This window comes from Sarcophilus harrisii, chromosome 5 (genome assembly GCF_902635505.1).
Source record: "Sarcophilus harrisii chromosome 5, mSarHar1.11, whole genome shotgun sequence".
NCBI classification, from domain to species: domain Eukaryota; kingdom Metazoa; phylum Chordata; class Mammalia; order Dasyuromorphia; family Dasyuridae; genus Sarcophilus; species Sarcophilus harrisii.
In genome coordinates, this window is record NC_045430.1 from 57972636 (window position 1) to 57989478 (window position 16843).

General features: G+C 35.1%; 2 protein-coding genes and 1 long non-coding RNA gene across 6 annotated transcripts in view; 1 reads left to right on the top strand and 2 right to left on the bottom strand.

Moving 5' to 3' along the window:
* Positions 1-12266, bottom strand: part of DYRK4 (dual specificity tyrosine phosphorylation regulated kinase 4) — a 78008-nt gene extending 65742 nt beyond the window's left edge. For 2 of the 3 annotated variants that reach the window (XM_031938989.1, XM_012550778.2), the window contains exons 1-2: positions 12167-12266; positions 7653-7766 (exon numbers count right to left, since the gene is read on the bottom strand). The gene's annotated coding sequence lies outside the window, so the exon portion shown is untranslated. The remainder of the gene's footprint in view (positions 1-7652; positions 7767-12166) is intronic. The other variant, XM_031938990.1, reaches the window with a different exon arrangement.
* Positions 6351-16843, top strand: part of LOC116419370 — a 29950-nt gene continuing 19457 nt past the window's right edge. The window contains exon 1 of the long non-coding RNA XR_004229666.1: positions 6351-6910. This is a non-coding gene — a long non-coding RNA (uncharacterized LOC116419370). The remainder of the gene's footprint in view (positions 6911-16843) is intronic.
* Positions 15878-16843, bottom strand: part of RAD51AP1 (RAD51 associated protein 1) — a 29309-nt gene continuing 28343 nt past the window's right edge. For both annotated transcript variants that reach the window (XM_003771300.4, XM_012550783.3), the window contains exon 9: positions 15878-16612. In XM_003771300.4, coding sequence (XP_003771348.1) covers positions 16470-16612 — 143 coding nt within the window. In that variant the 3' untranslated portion in view covers positions 15878-16469. The remainder of the gene's footprint in view (positions 16613-16843) is intronic.

Genomic DNA, 16843 nt, shown 5'->3' on the forward strand with positions numbered 1-16843 from the left:
AAAAAGATAAGATCAAAACTGCATAGCTAGTATCTATAGTACTCTTCAAACCCCCCCAAGCATCCCTGACTCCAAGTCCAAATGCTGTCTCAATCAGGAATACACATTATGCACAAAGAATTATGCACAGAAGTGGTGTCAAGGATGCATTCAAGATGAGTTGGTTACTTAGTGACATTAAGGAATAATAAATATATAGTTGAGATGCTCCATTAGAGTTATCAATGGAGTTATCCATAGATAATAAAACAATTTGAGAAAGACCCCCAGTATGTTGGAAGTGAACCTTGTGGTAAAGTTTTTGGAGGATATAGTAGACAATCATGCAATTATATAATCATGCATAAGTATAAGTAAATAACTCCAACCATGAGTGAGTTGATCCCAGCATGTAAAGACCACATCTATGAGGGCACAGATCTATGTAAAATATTAAGATGCTCAAGTCTAAGAGTATCCTGCCACCCTCCAGTATTATGTTCATTCTGGCAATAAATTTTAGGAATTTGATGTATAAGATGAAGAACATTAAGAAAAGGGCAGCAAGGATGGTGGAAAGATTCCAAGATTTTGCCATATAAGATGGAATCCAGAGAAGACTCGGAGGGAAACATGATAGCTATCTTCAAGTATTTGAAAATCTATCATTTGAAAGAGGTGTTAGCTTTATCCCACTTGTTCCCAAGGGCAGGAGGATCAGTAGATTTAAAAAGTTCCAGAGAAGTCAATATAGCTTTTAATAAGGAAATTTGGTAAGGAAAATTTTATTATTTTTATTTTTGATAGAATGCACTTTAATATAGTAATGATCAATATACCAAGAACTTAATTATTAAACTGTTGATTTAGCACTTAAGCCATTGTGTATAAATACACTTTTTAAGGTTAAATATGTGCAATCCTTTTAAATATATAGGAAAATTTCTTAATTATTAAAACTATCTAAAAATGGATTTAAAGGTAATGGTAACACTGTATAACACTAAAGAAATAGGTGTAAGGAATAGAGACTGTCTGTGTGTGTGTGTGTGTATGTACAACTTGGAACTTCCAGATTAGAAAACTCCTTTAATCAGTTCAGCTTGGCATATTCTCCAGAAATGATAAAGCAGACTTCCTCTAAGCCCAATAATTGTAGATCTCTTAAAAGCCTTCTTCCTTGGCTTGACTTTGAGGCAGTAGATGACATTCAGGGAGAAGAAAAGGCAAAGCCTATCTCTCCCTCTACTCAGTTCTGGAACAGATAGTTCCAAGATGTCTTCCCAGACTTGACCAAAGAGCTGCTTTTGTTCAATTGTGACCAACTTTTCATCACACTATTGACCATGCTTGTCCCTGGGATTTTCTTGGCAAAGATACTGGAGTGAGTTGCTGTTTCTTTCTCCCGTGAATTAAAAGAAACAGTGGTTAAATGACACGCCAAGGGTCACACATCAAGTAAGTGTCTGAGTTTAGATTTGTTCTTCCAAGCAACAGATAGCAAGGCAAGTCCCAAAATGTCTTCCCAGACTTGACCAAAGAGCTGTTATTGTTCAATTATGAACAATTTGTCATCACCCCATGGACTATGCTGTCCCTGAGGTTTTCTTGGCAAAGGTACTGAAGTGAGTTGCTGTTTCTTTATCCCGTGAATTAAAAGAAACAGTGGTTAAATGACATGTTGAGGGTCACACAACTAGCAAGTGTCTGAGCTTAGATTTGAACTCAGGTCTTCCTGACTTTAAATCTGACCTATCTATGAAGCCACCTGACTACCTCACAGAATTGACTAAACGATTTGGAGACTATAATATCCTACTTTGTCTATTATTTGTTTTGCTAGGAAAAAAATCCCACATATCATTCAGCAAAATAAAAAACACCACCTTAAAGTCTATCTCTCTTTCAACAAATTGCCTCCCCCCCAAAAAAAATAAGTATTATTCAGTTGTGTCTGTTGTGTCTGACTCTTCACAACCTTGCTTGGGATTTTCTTGGCGATGTTAATGGAGTAGTTTGTTATTTCATTTTCTAGCTTATTTTACAGGTGAGGAAACTGAAGCAGAGTTAAGTGATTTGCCCAGTCACATGGCTAGTAATTGTCTAAGGTCAGAACTGAATTCAATTCTATTGTACTTTGTTCTAGTTTAAAAGCAAAGACTAAGTCTAAGATTTTAAGATGAGTCTCTCCAGTGAAATATCTTGCCTCTACTTTCTGAAAATAAAATAAAATCATTATTTCTGCCATCTAGAACATAACTAGGCAATATACATTTATCTCATGGTCTCCAAACATTCCTAAGAATGTTTTTAGCTATTTTTAAAGTTCTCATGTCAGTCACATGCAAATTAGATGCTAGGAAACAAAATAATTCATCTACAACCTGAGCATGTATCTTTTCTTTGAGTGACTGGTTTTCTCAGTATTTCTCTCCTAAATGTCCATGATTCTTCCCTTTTTCCATAGCAAAATTATCTATATCTGAAAAGGTATCTTTTTATATGAACATTTTATGTTATGTTATGGGATTAGACAGATAACCTATAAAGTTCTTTCTAGAACTAAATCTATGTTCCTGTCACCTCTGAAGTTTTTTCCAGCTCTGAGCTATTGTGATTCTGAGATTCTGATACTTGCATGATAGGTTCCCAATTCAGCATAAATATAAAAAATATTCTAAGCCTCTTTTACTTGTCAGAGAACAGACTATTTTGGGCAAGTTTGGGATCAAGTTAGGATATACTGGGAAATACAATCTTGGGTCACATACAGTGTGAAAAATTTAGAGAAGAATTAGACAGTAGATTGAGTGTAGACTAAATGGATACTAATATTCTGTGCCTTGAATTATTGGAAAGGAAGATAGGAATTAATAAGAATTAAAAAGAATAGATATACCCTATAATATGCAAATCTAAATTCAAATCTGGCTTTAAATACTTACCAGCTGTGTGAAACTAGGAAAGTCATTTAACCCTATTTGCCTTGGTTCCCTCATCTATAAAATAAGCTAGAAAAGGAAATGGCAAATCATTCTAATATCTTTGCTAAGAAAATCCCAAATTGAGTCATGAAGAACTGAAGACAACCGAAACAACTGAATAAGATAACATACAAACAATTTAGATCAAAGCTTCTTAAACCATAGGTTATGATTCCATGTGGGGTTACATAACCAAATGTAGGGATTGTGGAAAAATTTGGTAACAGTAAAAGGTTTGTGAATCCAATGACCAAAAATTAATTCAAAATCAAATGTATAATGAATCTGAGATGTTTCTGACAGAGTTTGCCCATATAGTATCGTGCAAATTCACTGCAGGCTTGGTTCTGAACATGTAACTTGCACTTTGCATTAGGTATACACGAACATGACAAACATCTTGGTTCAAATTCAAGACAGAGTTGCATAAAAATTTCTTGGGCAAAAAGGAGTCATGAGTGGTAAAAGTTGAAGAAGTCCCAATTTAGATCTAAGGATTTCCAACATATGGCAACAGGTAAGAAATGAATTCTCAATATATCATGATGCCAATCATAGTAAGTATTGGCCCAATTAGTGTGAAGTATCCTGAAGGAGGTAGCCTGTACATTAATCTGCAGGGAATGGGAATTGCCAACCCATAAATAACCTGATTCAATTCTAGCCAGTTTAGCTAAAAGACTTGGAATGTTAGCTGGGATAATGCATATTAAGAAAGAGGTCTTGTTTTGAAGACTAATTTTGAAAAATTATTATCTTCTTTACTCACAAGGGAATTTATTTGGGTCATAATGTATCCCCCTAATGACTGATGTGTTGAGATAAGATTCATTGGGATTTTATCATTTTACCATAATTTTTAGGTTTACCACTTCAATAACTTGGAATTATATCAGCATTTAGAACATCTTTCACAGAGAAGTCCATTAGGTCCTCTTTGGAACTGTCTGGGTACCATGGGAACTTTAAGTCTGCCTCCAGAAAAAAAAAAGTTGGATAGTTGTACACTACTGCAGATGCTATCTTTTATGTAGAATATAACCTGTCATCCTGAATGACTTTTAGTATTTGTTGACTTTGGGACTTGAGACATTCTATTCCAATACAACTGTAACTAATAACAATAACCATCCTTATAGCCTTTGAAAGTTTTCAAAGCTTTAAATCTACATATTTTTTTCAAGTGAATCTTACAACAACCCTGGAAAATTTATTATTATCTGCATCTCACAAATGAGGATTGAGTGTAAATGATTTGCAGAGTTAGAAAGTGTATGAAGCAGGATTTGATTTCAAGTCTTTTTAATTTTAATTCCAGCACTCTAGCCAACATACCTACCATATATTCACTACATCAGTGTAGCCTGTCTCATGACAATCCTTTGACATCATAGTGAAGACAAAAGGGAATTTATAGGAAAGGATGTAGTGGTTTTTATAACCTCATTTTGGAGGGTCAAGTAAATTGGGCTAGGATCCTCTGGAAATTTCTAAATACAATTATGGGAAAGGTAATTCCTTCCTTCTTCAGACACTCTTAATTATAAATCAGTCACTTTAAAAAAAATGATAGGAAATATTCCTATTTACTAGAGAGACAAAGGAGAAGTTATCACAGCTTGCCTACAATACCTGGATATTGTAGGCATATATATTGCATAGATCATATGTTCCAGAGGTTTTTAATATATACATATGGAGTCTCAATTATCAGTTCACTTTCTCTACTTTTAGACTTTAATTTCTCTTTTGGATTTTATGATTTTAGAGTATTGCTTATGTTTCTCCTTACTGTACAGGTCTAATATCAGTGTATTAGAAGATAGAGATAAACTAGAGAACAGTGGGATGAAGAAATGGTGCAATCTATTCTAGTTAGATACCATTGTAAGAATACAGACCAAGAAAAACATTTTATATGTACTCTGCATTTTTCATATTTAATACAATAAAAGATAGAATAGTATCACAGTGGTTAAGGGGGAAGTTAAACTGGTTAAGATCTGGCTAGTATGAGGAAAGCCCCACAAAGAAATTTCCTATAACCTTTCCAATATCCCATTGATAATGCATTAGTATAGTAAGCATGTTATCTTAAAAATACACAGGAAAATGGAATGGCATGGAGAAATGGGGATCTTTTATTCTTAAAGCTGAAACACAAGCTATAGTAGATACCTCACCACAGGGAAATATAGTCACAAGAATGTCTATAAGAGTGCAATCAGAATCAAGGATATGACAACTAGAGGTAAACAGAAATGCATCAGAGCAGTAATAAATATAGGTACAGAAGGATGGTGCTCAATATAATTTCCATCCCAACCCCACTGACTCAAACTTAGACTGGGCATGTGGGGAAAGACAACAACAGAAGTGGGATATCCAGCATGAATGCATGAGTGATATTAATAGAGTAGTGAAGGAAGAACAAAGGAGAAAAGAAGAGAATGGAAAATTGCTTAACAAAACAAATAAGGTTCTTTCTTCCAGAGGAAATATTGGACTTGAGCTATGCCTATAGTCAGTTCATTGTCTGTAGCTTTTGATTATGCTTAATTAAATGCTTAGACAAACCCCAGGTTCCTTTGCATTATCCTTAAAACTAGAAAGCCATAGATAAAGATTGGATTAAAGAACAATTGAAATTGGTATTAGAAAATCTGGGTTCCAACTCTGCCACTGTGCGACATTGGGCAAGAAATTTAACCTCTCTGGGTCTTAATTATCCCCATCCACTAAATTAGGAGATGAATACGTGGCACTACCTATTCCCAAAGGGTTGTTGTGGATCAAATGAAATAACAGAGTACTTTTAAAAATTGTGAGATATTTGGAAATTATTAGATTAATATAAACATCATCTGTCCAGTTTTTCCATTGATAAAATGTCACTAGCAGTGCTATCTCTGCCTAGCTCACAGAGAGAACAAAACTAGGAGAAAAAATAATTTGAAAAACCTTTGAATGCTTGCTTCTTTTATCAGTGTGTGTGTGTTTGTGTATGTGTCTGTGTGTCTGTGTGTGTGGATACAGAAAAAAAAAAAGCTGGTGTGGTAGAAAAAGTCCTTAATGGGGAGTTAAGAAATATGAATGATAGTTCAAGTATGGCTACTAGACAGCTTTATGACCTGAACATTCTATGATTCTGATTCTATGAAAAGATTATCAAGCTTCAAAGGTATTATTGGGTCCTACTCTACCTTAACCATCCATATTCTGAATAATTCAGCCAACTTGAAATGAATATAAACAAAGTCTTTTTTCTCCCAGAGGAAAATTTTTCCTCTTATCTATTCCCTTGTGGTATTATTTTTCATAATAATTTTTAACTTTGTACACATAGTTAATTTCAAGAAATTTTTATTAAATGTCTACTATATTCAAGGCACCCTTTATTAAATGTCTACTATATTCAAGGCACCCTGCTGGAGCTGTGAAAATGAACAAGACAGAGATCTTTCCTTGACCCAATAATAGAAGGGAGTGGGGACAAGACGTATACAAATTATTATGAAACAAAACAATTCTTCTAAGTACAAAGGAGAAGTTGTGGGAAGTAGATCCTGAGAAATAAGGAAGAAGGACTGATAGCTTTCAACTGAAAGAATCAGAAAGGTCTTCATTGGGGCCTGAGATGAAGAAAGGTGGCTGGAAAAGAGAAAGTCCATTCTAGGCAAGAGGGAGATATGTACAAAAGATCTATGCAGAAGAAGACATATCAAAAAAGGGGACAAGTGAGCATTTAGTTTAAGTTTAGTTCAGTTTAACTTCATGGTGTCCTGTGAAATACAAAGCAAAAAGAAAGTTTAATTAAGCCACTTAGACCAAAGCTCTAACAAAGAAAGTTTCTGTGAAAATTGGAATTGAAATTGAAAGCACTGATTTGAAGTCAGAAGATTTGGTTCCAGTTCTGGCTCCAACACTTGAAAGCTGAATGAACTCAGGTAAGTTATCTAAACTCTGAACCTCTGTTACCTAGTATGTTAAATGGTAGTAATAATAATAATATTTATTTCACAGAGCTGTTGTAAGTTAAGTACTTTGTAAATTTTCAGTGCTTAGCACACTGCCTGGTACATACTAGGAGCTTAATAAATGTTTATAGACTGGCTAAATTGGAAAGTGTTATAGAAATGTGAGTTATTGATATTAATTTTATTCTCAAACTGATTATTTTAGGCCATGTCTGCCTCTGAACTTTTATTGCCTAAAAAAAATTCTGATACTTAGTTAAATATTATATTTTTATTTAAACATATATATTATAATAAATTATATCAATATATTGAATATATTATTTAAATTATGCATGGAAATTATATTGTATTATACATTAAAGTCCTGTTCTTATGCCTAAACATTGTATAAAAGATGACACCCACCCAAATTCTCACAAACTGTGCCAGGGAAGAATAAGTTTTCAGGTCCTACACCAAATTCAAAGGGCTTTGAATTCAAGCATAGACAGCATGTCTGGCATCTAAGGTCCACCATCTCATTTAAGTTCCAAAATGCTCATCAGTGTTGGAAATCCAGGGTGATTTTTCTGACCACAGCAATTCTTAAAGACTGTCTACCAAGCTTTAATAAAAGCATCCACAATCTGTCTTCTAAATATTGAAGTATGCATGATATATATACAATGCAATTTCAATTTCCAAATAGTAAATTTGTCTTTAGATTTACCTGTTGTGATTTCAGTATTTCTACTGCATTCATCAGAGGCTTTACTCCCTGGGGGGCTGTCTTTGAAGCAGAAATTGAGGCACTGTAGGACTTGTAGAGACTCCCATTGCATGTCTGTGAACAGGAAACAATGTTTTTAAGTTGCACTCACTTCTGCCAAAGATGTGATATGTGGAGGAGCCACATATCATCCCCCAAATCAAGGACTCATTCACAGAATTGGAAGGGACATTGGCGATTTCTTAGGCCAACCTCCACACTTAATTTCCTCAATATCTCTAACAGATGGTCCTCCAAACTCTGATAGATATTTCCTTCCAGTGATAGGAAACTCACATTTCTGATGATGGAGAACTTATCACTTTTTCTTTTTTCTTTCTTTCTTTTTTTTTTTTTGCAAGGCAGCCCATTCTATTGTTGACCAATTCCCTGATTAATTATATTGAGCCAACATCTGCCTCCCTGATTTAATCCTAGTTTTATCCTCTAGAAGAACATAAAATTTGCATCTTTTTCAATATGACAGCTAATCAGTCAATAGTCAGTCCATAAGCATTTATTAAGTGTTTATTATGTGTCAGACCTTGTGAGCTAAGTTCTGAGGATTTAAAAAAAAGGCAAAAACATATTCCTAGGCCTCCAGAGTTCACATTCTCATGGGGAAGACAGCATACCGGAAAAACAAATTGACATAAAAGATATATACAACTTAACCAGAAAGAAATTTCAGAGGGAAAGCACTAGCAGTTAGGAATAGTAGAAAGCTTCCTATTTGCTACCTGATTCCTTCTCCTTTACTGTTTTGTTTTTTACTTTGTTTCATGTCTTAGTTTAATGCTTTTTGCATCGAATTGATGTGTTTCTTGTATGATCTTTCCATAAAGAATAGATTGGATCAAGGCTGATGTCAGAAATGGTACAACTGGTTACACCAAATAGCTACTCTGAATCTAGAGGGTAACAAAATATGCTATATCCTTCCTGTGGTTAAAAACCACACACACACAAAACATCTTACCATAATCTCATCAGGTATACAAGTCCATCTAAAATCATATATCACAAGCATCCATTAATTGATATATAATATCGGGACAGGAAATGATCTGAATTTACAAGAGCACCCACATATAAAAGTTTACATTCAGAGAGACAACTAGGTGGCAACATGGATAGAGGATCTGAGTTCAAATGTGCCCTCAAGACATTTAAAATGTACTATGTGACCCAGGGCAAGTCCCTTAACCCCAATTGCCTCACCCTCCCTCCCCAAAAAAAGTTTGCATTCAGCAGACCAAGTCATATAAATCAAATGCAAATATATGATGTAGCATGTGGAATTAAATGCAGAATACTGTTCAAAGAAAGGCAGTTAGAAGCAGATAGGAGTCTCAATGGATAGAATACTGAAGCTGGAGTCAGGAAGACTTGAGTTCAAATTTGACTTCACATACTTATTAGTTGTATGATCCTGACCAATATCATCAGTATGAAGAATACCTAAAATCAACAGTCCTTAACGACAGCCATACTTCTTTATATCAATTTCCCAATAACTGAATAGCCATAACTGGCACAATGATGACTCCAGTACACATCGTACACTGACAGTTGGGCAATATTACTTCAGTGGTACCTGGCACATTGTAAATATTTACTAAATGCTTGCTGATTGATTAGCATCCTTTAACATATCTGTATTTCACTTATATTGTACAGGATACAATGTCACTTCAGCAATAAACAAGTGACATTCTGATACAAAATGGCACAGTTTTTGCTTCAATCAATTTGCCTTGCCTATAATGTAGTTTTCATTGGAAAACTTGCTCTCCCAATTATAATCTAAAGGGAAAAAGGGGGGGGAGGGATGTAACCTACCAGGAACTATTAATATAAAAACATGGTGACACCAAAAAAATCTTGAAATATCAATGCCTACATCAAATCCTATTTTTAAAAAAAAAAACCTTCACTGCATCTTTTCAATGCCAGATAAAGCAGATAGCTTAACTTGACCCAGCATTCCCCCAAAAGACAATCACTCCATGAAGATTCCAGATGAGTTTCCACAAATTTAGTATCTTGCTGTGTGTTCAAGAAGTTCACTGGGATTATTTTAGGTAATCAATGATTCATCTTATAGCATAACCTACAATCAAGTCTAGTTTCTATTGCCAGGCATATAAAAGATATAATTAAATACAAAAGCACTTAATGAAGACATGAAACAAAGTAGATAAGGAAGAGGAATACGACATAGTGGATAAGAGGAATATGACATAGTGGATAAAGAGCTGGACTTGGATTGGGAAAACCTAAGTTTAAAACATACTGTAGACAAATCATCTAACACTTTCTCAGTCTCAGTTTTCTCATTTGTAAAATGGGCTAACACTAAACTCACAAAATGAGTGATGTCATCACTAAAAGCAATGACCAAAAGATAATATTGGATTGTCTCGAAAGTCTTTAGTGTAGTTTTAAGCTTTATTAATAGATTAAATTGCTTAAAACTTTGCAAAATAAACTTCATTATCTAAGTTTTGCACATTTTAAAGTGTTATAAAAATGTTCATTATTATTATTAACAAGGAAGAAAGATTCAAGTAAAATAATTCTTAGTACCAATTCGCAAATAAGTGCAATTTGTTATACTTCCAAGGATATTACAGTTAAATCCCACTACTGTTAATTCCCCTAGCATATTAGGAGGACACAAGGGAACTCACAAGTCGTAGGAGTCTTCAAAACTCACAGATTTAAGATTAAATACTTAATTGGTACTGAAATGTTTCTTGGAAGGTGTTTTCAAAAAATCTCTTAAACAGGCTTGAGAATGGCTAAAACTCTTTAGCTCTGGAGTCATTTGAGTCTAGACATGATGGCTAAATTTAAGGATACCATGACATATTCCTCTCCAAGTGTGATGTCTTCCATCTCCTCCTACAACTCAAACTCTATTGTTTGCCTCTCCTTGTCTGCTGCCTTGCCCCATTTCCAAACATCTCACCTTGTAGTTCAATTCCCCACCACACTCTTGAGGTAATGTTCACATGCTTTAGTGAGCCCAAGTATAAGGGGATCCCAAAGTTACATCTACTAAACACATATATAATGCATGTATCACGCACAATTAATTACATGTCTCTATACCATAATGGTCACTGTAGATTTTAGTTTGACTAAATATTTGTATTTTCCTACCTTCGAGGTTGAAAAAGTCCTCTTTGTGTGAGTTAATATGACATAATATTGCAAGTGATTACATTTTGTTTATAGATTTGCCCAATTTAGGCTAACAGAACAAATCTCACAGATTGACTACAGATTGAAGAAAAAAAATCTAATCCCAAGAATGTTGCAAATATTGTACATATCACAGTGGAAGAAGGAGAACAATTAAATGAGTTTCTTCCTTCCACTCATGACCATTATGGTCTTATTTTAGAGAATGTAGAAGATCACCAGTCTAAGAATTAGAAGATCCCGGTTCAAGTTCTGACTTTACTACTATGTATGTCAATCTGAGTAAGTCTGAACCTCTCAAAGTCTGTTCATCTGTAAAATGGAATAAATGACACTGTCTTACCTATCTAGAATTATAGAATCCTAAAGCTTCTTCTGGATAGATGAAACTTCTCTACGGTCTCTTTTTGAGGATTGTCCTGTGATAAGAAGCTCACTACCCCAGGAGGCAATTCATTTTATTTTTGCGCAATTGTAATTTTTATGTAGTTTCTTAAATTGGGGGAGGGCAAGGGCGGTGAAATCTATACACCCCTCTCAATCACTTCCACTCTTTCTCCTATATTGGCCTTCAAGAGTCAAGCAAAATAAATGCAACCCCTTCAGCGATAGCAGCCTTTCAAACATTTAGAAGCCAACTGTCTTGCCCGTCCCCTATCCCCACTGCCACCGCCATCTCACCAAGCCTTCTTTGTTTGCTTTCCAGCTACATTATGAGGTTCAAGAGAAGGCATTTCACAATCTGTAAAGCACCAGATAGATGTGAATGGTTGCTTAGTTTCTGTTTAAGGATAGAAATGTGGGTACATGAGCTAGAATGTTTAAAAGACAGCCCACTGTGGTCCAAAATGACTGTGATCTTTCCCTATTAGCCTTGCTGGGGAGGTGATGAAAATATGGAAAAAAAATTAAAGTGAACGGGAGTGCGAGTGAGGGCGTGGCTGCGAGTCCACCTTCGGAGTTGTCGGGGAGTCCCTTAAATTCCAAATCCCAGTTTGGGATATAATTGGCAGAAAAGATTAGACGGCAGATCCTTGCATTTTGGGAAAGGAAGTGGAATGGAACTCCTTAAATCCTATTTACCTTTCCCTCTCTTCCACCCTCGGCCCAACCATTCCCCGCCTCCTACCTTCTCTTCATCTATATAACCATCCCTCCCCCCTTCCCCGAGCCCCGGGTCCCTCTTCCTAGCCTTAGGGGCGGGCCAGGGTGGTGGGAGGTTCTGAGGTGCGTCATAACGCGACCCCTTCCCCGCTCCTCCTTACTTTGGTCCGGTGGGGGCAGATGTTGGAGTAGCCTCACCAAACCGGAGCAGACTGATCTGGTTGCTGCAAGAGACTAAATTGGGTAATTTCCCAAGGGGGGGTTAGAAGGACCCGCCCTCCCCCTCCACCCTCCCAGTCGCTATAGAAACTGTTTCCACCCTTCCCAAGCAAAGCTTTTGTGACTCTGGAGCTGAGGATGGGACCTTGCTCCCAGCAATTATATATATATATATATATATATATATATATATATATATATATATATATAGTGAAAATTGACTCTGGAGCTGAGGATGGGACCTTGCTCCCAGCAATTATATATATATATATATATATATATATATATATATATAGTGAAAATTATTTTTAAATGATATATTTTCATTCTTTGAATATACATCACCGAACAATTAGCTGCAGTGTCTGGCATAATGTAGGTGCTGGCAACAGCTCGAGAAATATTTGTTGATTAAAATTGTTTCCTTAAATTAGAATCAATTCTGTTGTTTTTCACTCATGTCTGGCTCTTCATGACCTCATTTGGGGTTTTCTTGGCAAAGATACTGAAGTTGTTTACCATTTTCTTTTCCAGATCATTTTACAGATAGGAAACTGAGGCAATGGGGTTAAGTGACTTGCCCAGAGTCGCAGAGCTAATAAGTATCTGAAGTTGAATTCGAACTCAGTCTTAATTACTTTAGGTTCAGCATTCTATCCATTGTGCCACTTAGCTGCCCCTTAGGAGATGATAAATTTTGGCATATTCTACCAAGAAGAAAAAGCTTTAAGTATGCATTGGATAATGAATGGACTTTGTGTGGCTATCATTTGAGCTATCTTTAAGCTTAGGGGAGTTCACCATCATAGGACTGATTACTTATCTATTAGAACACAGCAATTCATGATAACTATTCAAGAAAGGAAACTACACATTTTATAATGTACTAAATGGACTACTGCTGTTATAAGAACCCTTGTTTTAAAAATCTTTTTATTTTTCAAAATACACACAAAGATAGTTTTCAATATTCACCCCCTGCAAAACCTCGAATTCCAAATTTTTCACTCTCTTCCTCCTTTCCCTCCCCTAGACAGCAAGCAATCCAATATAGATTAAACATGTGCAATTAAGAAACCTTTTGAAAATCTATTAATATATAGGAAGAACAACTAACAACTTGACAGAGTAATAGGTCTATGCTATGATTCAGAATTATTTTATCTATCATCAGTCTGCATCATGTTAGCCAGTAAATTCAAGAGCCAGTTATTTATGTTGCCAACGGTTGTCATTTGCTGACATGCTGAATATTCGGGCTCTTTCACATCCCAGGGAGCAATCCCTTATAATAGAAAATAAAAAGTGGAAGGATTTTAAAAAAAAATTCTGCAAAACTATGCAACATATCAAAAAAACTTCCAGCATTCTCTTCAATGTTTCATTTTTATGCAAAGGAGAGAAGGAAGTGTTTTCTTTTATCCTATCTTTGGGACTAAAAATAAGTCATAATTTTGCAGTATTCTGTTTCATTTTTATTCCAGTGGTCCAGTGGAAAGTATATTGGGTCTAGAGTCAGGAAGACCAGTTCAAATGTAACTTAAGATCTTATTAGCTCTGTGATCTTGGCTTAATCTCTTTATGCTTCGATTTCTTTAGCTGTAAAATTAGAATAAATCCCTATCTCCCAGGATTTGCTTTGAGGATCAAATGATGAGGTGCCTGGCACATAGTAGAAATTTAGTGTTGTAAGTTTTCTCCCTCTTTCATTTATGTTGTTGTGTATAGTTTTTCTGGTTCTGCTTTACTTTATTTTGCATCAATTCAATAAGTCTTTGCACACTTTTGTTTTTATCACGTTCATCGTTCCATTACATTCACATAACAATTTGGTCATTCTTCAGTTGATGGGTATCTACTTTCAGTTCTTTGTGACAAGAAGTGTTGCTATAAATATTTTGGTATATATGGGGCCAAAACCCTATTTTTAAATACCGATATTCTTCCACTGGTGATATGTTGGTTTTGACTCAATACTACAATAACTGAAGTTGAACATTTATCATCCTAAGAGCAACCTCCAGGCAATATACTGCAAAAAAGAAATTACATCATTCTTAATTTGACTTCCAATCCCTCAAATAGCTTAACTTCTTCCTAAATTCCTCATTGCTATTGAAAGTACCAGCCTTTCAGTCACTCAGATTTGCAAACTTAAATCATCCTTATCCTTGACTTCCTTCCTCCTCATTTTTCATCTCATATTCTCAGAGTCTACTCCAAATCTTCATAGGGATTTTTTGTGTGTGACCTGTGGCAGAGCACTTCAAGTTTGTATTGCTTGATCAGCCATAGTCAGACACACTATAATTTGACACTAACTTAGTGAGGTCATCTAAAAGAATGAAGGAAAACAACCAACCTTTATACCAATGAAATCATAGATACATTAGGATATGTGAACATATTACGTTATGGTAGATGTTCTATAGTTAGTAAAAACATCATATTTATAATATTCCTTCTTTCCCATTCCCTCCAGCTACTAGAGCAATGTCTGATCACTCTCCCAGTCTCCATTGCTGCATCTTCAGCCAGGGAACGTCCACTAACTTTGTGTTCTTCAAGGTTCTTTTCTCCTCTACTATCTCGCTTGATGATCTCATTAGCCCTCATAGACTCAATTAACTATGAAGATTGCCAGACCTGTATATCAAAGCTATATGTATTGTTTCTGTCCCACATAACATCTCAAATTGGATATCCTGTAGGTAACCTCAAACATTTCTAAAACAGAACTGATCTTTCCTTCCTTTCAACTTTATCACTGACACTATTAGTCTCCTGATCATCCAGACTTACAATCTCAGATGTCATTTGCTCACCCACACTCATTCCATATAATCTACAATCTTTTTAATTAACAGCATCTCATAGATATTTTCTTTTCAGAAAGTTTTCCCATTCCACTATTGATGTAGTCTTTTGTTTTCCTACCCTTGCCTTTCTCCTCAATCCAATCCTCCTACGTAAGTGCTAGCATGACATGGAGGTCTGACCAGATCATCCCTATTCCTCACCCCCACCCTACCTCCAGCTCAGTAAACTTTAGTGGCTCCTTATTACCTCCATACCTAGAACGTTCTCCTTTCACATTTCTGCCTCTTGGTTTCTTTCAAGATTCCATCCAGATCCCACCTTCTACAAGAAGCATTTCCTTGTATTCCTCACCAATGCACACATACATTTACTAGGGCTTTTCCAGAGATAATCTTTCATATACACTGTATACATTATATGTACCATTACCTACATGTTGTCTCTATTAGAATATAAGCTCCTTGGGGATAAGAACCATGTTTTTTCCCCTTCTTTGTATAAGCCCACAGTGCTAAGCAGCTAGCATTTAATGAGTTCTTACTGATTATGTATCTTGTAATGTACCTATTTACAAATCACCTCCCCTATTAAAATATCAGTTCCTTGAGCTATTTTTGTACTTTTTATATCCTGAGGCTTAGTGTATGGGACAGAATGAACCCTTTAATGTTTGTTGAATGAAGATTAAAATTTATCACAATAAGTAAAATATTAAAATGAGTGGTAGATATTGGTATCAAGAGAAGCATTTCATGGAAAAGATAATCCCACAAAATCACTATTTTCATATTTATTCATTTTTTCTCTAGAAGGAAGGCGCTTGACAATATTGAAACTTCATAAATTGTTATGAAAATTTATTTATACATTATACACAACTGCAATTTGAGCTATAAGTCACAATTCAACAACTACTTAAAAACATGAAAGTTACACATTTTATTACAAAAAACATTTTGCTTATAAAAATATGAAACCTCCTTACAATAAAACAGATGATATAGCTTAATTAGCTTGTGTGAGATATGTTACATAAAGATAGGAAAGTATAATTATAATTTTCACTTTCCCAATAAACTCTACAAAACCACGTTGACAACACATTATAAGTCATAATTGTCTATAAGTATACAACTGTTACAACATTACATCATCATACATTTAGTACTTCCAAAACTCATATCACTTTACTTATTATTATAAATTAAATATGTTTTCTTTAGAAGGAAATGATTAGAAGACAGCTCTTTGCAAACTTCTCTTTGGAATCACAAAGAGATTGGCAACATCAAGTTTTTAGAATTTAAGAATTTCTGCATGAAATTGAAAAGAACTGTATTTAGATTATCATTATCCTTTTCAAATAAGAACAATCTTTCAAAACTAGAATTCATCTATTAAAGCTCTATCTCTTTCCCACCATTTTCAGCTACTACTGGCAGTTGGGTGGAGAGGTTTAACTCTCGCAAGTCTGGACAGGCCAAGTCTGAGGCTATGACTGGGAGACTTGACAGAAACTCCTCCAAGTCGGTTATTGTTGCTGCTGCTGCTGTTGCTTCCTGATGAGGCTAAAAGGGAATGTGCCACATATTGCAGGAATTATCTAAGACATCTTTTCAAATGTTTAATTACAGGGCAAAAATAGCAAAAAATCATTAAGTTTCCTAATTTATATCCATGGCTATTCAAAATATGAATGGGATCATTTTAAAATAAAGTACAAGAGAATAGGAGAGACCACAAATTACACGAACATACATAGACTTCAAAAGGAAAATCCAGCAAATCAGCTTTATCTT